This window comes from Psammomys obesus, unplaced genomic scaffold (assembly GCF_907164565.1).
Source record: "Psammomys obesus unplaced genomic scaffold, mPsaObe1.curated_primary_1811, whole genome shotgun sequence".
Classification (NCBI taxonomy): domain Eukaryota; kingdom Metazoa; phylum Chordata; class Mammalia; order Rodentia; family Muridae; genus Psammomys; species Psammomys obesus.
The window spans coordinates 285-5736 of NW_026588619.1; the positions used below are offsets into that span (position 1 = coordinate 285).

Genomic DNA, 5452 nt, shown 5'->3' on the forward strand with positions numbered 1-5452 from the left:
GAATGAAGGACATATCACCAAAATTTTAGTTTTATTGATGACCTGGACCTTTGCCTCACTCATTAAATAGTGGTGTTTTTCCACTGGGGTTGAGGAATCACTGACTCCTCCTGACCCTGAACCTGGCAGTGAGGATGATAACTGAAAAAGACCCCAGAGGGAGAGGATATAGGTTTACAGCTGCAGGATAAAGCCACTGGTTATCCTTTCCTGACAGAAACCACTTATAAATGTAACGTGGTCTTTCTCACTCAATTAGATCCTCTGTTCCCACAACTGCATTGTTTTCCATGTTAACTTCAGTCTCCAAAATCCACCTTAATGTACATAATTTTGTTTCCAAAAATATGAAGAGTGTCTGAAGCTCTGAGTCCCCAGCATGAGAGATGGGCCCGAAGCCTTTCATTTCTTCCAATCCAGAAGTCCTTTTTCCCTATTTACTGTCACCTCTGCTGGCAACGACAGAGTCTGAATCCTTGGTCATAGACACAGGGCTCTCCACATCTAGGGCACATATTTGTAGAAAAGGAGATGTACTTGGGCTGTCTTATGGCCCTGCATCTATCTATTTGCTCTGTACAGAGTTGGACAAATCTCTCTGTGGAGACATAACCAAAGTCATCATAGCACTCGAGAGGGGCAGGGTACTGTTCCACATTCATCTTGCTCAAGTTGGCTGTGTGCTGCAAAAAGTTTCTCAGGATGGGAATGGAGAAGTAATTGCCATAGAAACTGACATTGGCAAGTTGAGAGCACTTGCTGAAGGCAGGTATGAGCACAGTGAGCTGAGAGTCATTCATCCTACAGAGCCTCAAGACCAGGGACTGCAGAGTGTCTGCCACATTCTCTAGGAAGACTCAGAGAGGCATAAGATCCAAAGCCTTTAAGCCCACATAGTTCATGTCTAGATGTTTCAGCTGAAAGAGCTTTGGGCACCTGGACAAGTAATTCAGGTCTGACTGTGAAATGTTACAGTAGGTGATGGAGAGGGTCTCCAATGGGGTCATCAGGCACCTAGGTATAGACCAGGAAATTAGTTCTGGAAAATGGTGTTGGAGAATATAGGTGGTATTTACAGAGGTAGAAGGAACCTGGTGCCCAAGGTCAGTTTGACCAAATAGCAAGGATATTCTCTAAGATGCTTCCTGTTGGAATCTGCTCAGTCAAGACAAACTCACACTTCATCTCCTGGCCTCACTCTGAAGCAGAAAAGCAGTTCAGACCATAGCCCAGAAAGCACACATAGGAAATTCCAAACGACAAGCATGGGAGATCTTTCCATTTTCTCCTATCATCTTCAATTTCTTTCTTCAGAGACTTGAAGTTTCTTCACACAAATCTTCTTCATACAACTTACTCGGTTAGTTACACCAAGACAGTTTATGATTTTTGGGGCAATTGTGACAACTATTTTCCTAATTTCTTTCTCAGCCTGTTTGCCTTTTGTATAGAGGGAGACTACTGATTTTTTTAGTTAATTTTGTATCCAGCCACTTTGCTGATTGTGTTTGTCAGCTATAGGTTTTGCCTGGAAGATTTTTGGGGTCACTCATGTATACTATCATATCATCTGTGAATAAATTCAATGCAATTCCTATCAAAACACCAACATAATACTTACAGACCTTGAAAGAATAATTCTCAACAAAACAAAAACCCAAAATAGCCAAAATAAGCTTGTACCATATAAGATCATGTGGAGCTAGTTCTATCCCAGATTTCAGGTTGTACTATAGAGCAACAGTAATAAAAATTGCATGGCAAAGGTACAGAAACAGACTATGGGGTCAGTAGAATCGAATAGAAGATGCATATAAACCCAAACACCTATAGACACTTGATTTTTGACAAAGAAAATAATCATACAATAGAAAAAAAAGACAACATCCTAAACAAATGGTGATGGTCTTACTGGATGTGTACATGTAGAAAAATGGTAATAGGTCCACATTTATCACCTTGAACAAAACTTAAATCTAAGTAGATCAAAGACCTCAGCATGAAACCAGACACATTACATCTATTAGAAGGAAAATTAATGAAGAGCTTTGAAATCAATGACACATGAGATAACTTCCTGAACAGAATACCAACAGCTCAGGCTATAAGATCAACAATCAATAAATGGGACATCATGAAATTGAAAAGTTCTGTAAGGCAAAGGAAACTGTCAAAAGAACAAAATGGTAACCTACAGAATGAGAAACAATCTTCACCAACCCTACATTTCACAGATGGTCAATATCTAGAATATATAAAGAACTTATGAAGTTAAGCACCAAGAAATGAAACAACAAATAAAAATGGAGTACAGAGCTGAACAGAATTCTCAACAGAGAAATACTGAATGGTGGAGAAAAATTTAAAGAAATGCTCCACATCTTTAGTAATCAGGGAAATGTAAATCAAAATGACTCTGAGATTCTATCTCATAGACATCAGAATGGCTAAGATCAAAAACTCAAGTAACAGCACATGCTGGAAAGGATGTGGAGAATGGAGAACCCCCCTCCATTGCTGGTGGGAGCGCAAACATGTACAACCACTTTGGAAATCAATCTGGCACTTTCTTAGAAAAGTGGAAGTAGGCCTTCCTCAAGAACCAGTTATACCACTCCTGGGCATATACCTGAAAGATGCTCCACCACACAAGGGCATTTGCTCAACTACATTTTTGTTTATGTTTATGTTTATAGCAGTTTAATTTTGTAATAGAAACTGCAAGCAACCTAGATATCCCTCAACAAAAAAATGGATACAGAAATTGTAAAATTTGCAGGAAAGTGGATGCAACTGGAAAAGATCATCTTGACTGAAGTAATCCAGAAGAAGAAAGACACACAAGGTATATACTACTCATAAGCAGATATTAGCTATGTAATACAAATAAACATACTAAAATCTACAGACCTGAAGAAGCTAAACAAGGAGGAACCTTGTGAGGATGCTTAAATCTCATGCCTAAGAGCAAAAGGATGGAGACTAGAAGCACCTGAAGGAAGGAAACAGGATGGGAACCTACATAGATGTCCTCTGAAAGACTCCACTCACCATGGGATCAAAGCAGATGCAGAGACATAGACCCACAATTTGGGCAGACTGTAGGTAGGCTTATGGAAGAAGGGGGGAATAGAAGGACTCAGCAGGGACAGGAACCCCACAGGGAGAACAACAAAGCCCAAAATTTAGGGCACAGGGGGGCCTCCATAGATTGATGCACCAGCCAAGGACCATTCAAGAAGACCTAGACCCCCTGCTGAGATGTAGCCTATAGACAGCTCAGTCTCCAAGTGAGTCCACTAATAAGGAGAGCAGAGGCTGCCACTGACCAGAACTTGGTTGCCTGTTCTTTGAGCTCTTCTCCCAGGCAGAGTGGTTTTACCAAGCCACAGAGGAAGAGGATACAGGCATTCCTGATGAGACTTGATAGGCTAAGGTCAGATGGTAGTGGTGTAGGAGTCCCCCTTTTCAGGGTGCTAGAGAAAGGCGATGGTAAGGAAGAAGGAGGGAGGTTAAGACCTAGGGGAGATGAGAAAGGGAACTGCAATCAGGATACAAATTGAATAAATTGTATATGATAACAACAATAACAATACATAATAAAAGGAAAAGAAAAGAAGTTCCAACCCATGAAAGTCCTGGCAGGCTCTAGGGACACTTCCTGTGTACTCACTGGACTCTGGATTCCATCAATGCCTTGAACAGTCACTATTGCTGTCATTTAACACCCACACTATCCCATTGTCCCATGCACTCTACTTGGGCTCAAAACATTTCAACCATAGCAAATTTGGGGCAGACTGAGTCTACTAACAGATCTGAGCACAGAGCTCACCTCCAAATTGTGCTGGTGAGTCTTCTGAACCTTCACTGCATTCTCCCCTTACTGTTCCCTTTCCATTGGATTGGGTGGGCATGATTCCAAGAAGAATTAAAACCTATCCTTCCTAGATCTGACCTTCAGTCCTCTGATTAAAGAGTGGGAATTTGACAATTTGATTCATTACACATGGAAACAACACAATAACCTTTGTATTCTAATGAGGTCTAAATATTGTACTCAGTGACTGGCAGGTCTCATAAACCACTAATCTTTAAAATTAAAGAAATATCTGCTCTGGCAGATGACCCAGCCCTCACCCTTACTTACCCAGGAACCTGATCCAGGCGGTCTCTAAGAAAGTAGATGCCATTCATGGAGAGATGCTGGAGACAGTTCAGTTTGTAAAACTGAGAAATGAACTTCCTGACACACTTCTTCTCTCTGTCTCTTGCCCTGTTGCCAATCATGAAGACATCCTTGATGATGTGTTCCAGGATGAGTTTGCGAAGATTTCTCATCTGGCCCAGGCAGGGAGCAAGTTGTGATAGCTTTAACACATCCCAACTGATCATGATCAGTTCCAAATCCTTGATGTGCTCCGAATGGAAAATATTGAAGACCCCTGGGATAATATGCGAAGGCAGAACCCAGATCTTCATCTCCATACAGCAGAACTGGACAGAGCCCTTTCTCAGCTGGGCCCAAATGCAATAAGCATGTTTGTTCTTCATCTATACATGGACTGAACCAAAGGTCAGCTACCACCTTCAGGCGCTGCCTCAGTGCATATCTGGGAAGAACCTTCACTACTTGATGCTCATCTGGGATCTCTGCTGAACAGTTACCATCCTCTGCACTAGCCCATATGCTCCAGAATTCATGGTGCTTCTTCCTCAGGTCAAGAACCTGAAGCTTTCCCCTCCTGTGGGGAAACATATGAAGTATCAGCTATGTGGCAAAACCCAACATGACTCAGCATTTCCTCCTCATCTCTAAACTCAGCTCTAACACCTGTTGAGGTGTTATTTTTTTCAGCAGTCACTGTTCAGCCTCCATTAACTTTCCATGAGCTGCATAGGTAGCCCTAATAACTTTCCTTCCTCTACTTGACTCTCTATTTCTCTTTAGTCCCATTACTAGTGGTTGTGGGACTGCAGGGAAGGTTCATTTCACAGTGTACATACATCTATTCCAAGCTCTGGCTACAGCCAACCTTCCTTAGGATAAGCAAAGAAGAGCTTCCAAAGGCCCTGCATTCCTATCTGATTATCAATCCATCAGAAGTCTCATGAAGAAGCCATTTTCCTTGACCCCACAATTTCTTCTGTCTGAACAATGGGATCCATTCTACAGTACTTGCTTATGCCTTACCTGGAGTGAAACTTTCTTTGCAGCTGCATGTCTACTCCTGCTAGAACTGCCTGGAAGGTTTCCAAGTCAGGGGTCTTCATCAATGCCCCCACAGGGAGACAAGGGAAAGGCCATGTTGCCACAGTTGCCTTCACAGTCGTAGTGTGTCTAGCAGTGAAGGCCTCCTTGAACAGTGCTGGCAAGAGCTCCATGGGCAGTTTGTCCAGAGCTAACATGTCCAAGGTCTCATCTCTCAGCAGAGCCTGCCTTGCCAGCTTC

At 42.3% G+C, this 5452-nt stretch overlaps 1 protein-coding gene across 1 annotated transcript; it reads right to left on the minus strand.

Moving 5' to 3' along the window:
- Window positions 1-443: 443 nt before the first annotated feature.
- On the minus strand, window positions 444-5448 carry LOC129674391 (PRAME family member 12-like; the record flags this gene model as incomplete). Its single annotated transcript, XM_055604352.1, is given in 4 exon segments — window positions 444-1014; window positions 4151-4527; window positions 4529-4745; window positions 5195-5448. Coding segments are annotated over 4 exon segments (1419 nt in total), but the record flags the coding sequence as incomplete, so codon positions are not given.
- Between the last annotated feature and the right edge of the window lie 4 nt (window positions 5449-5452).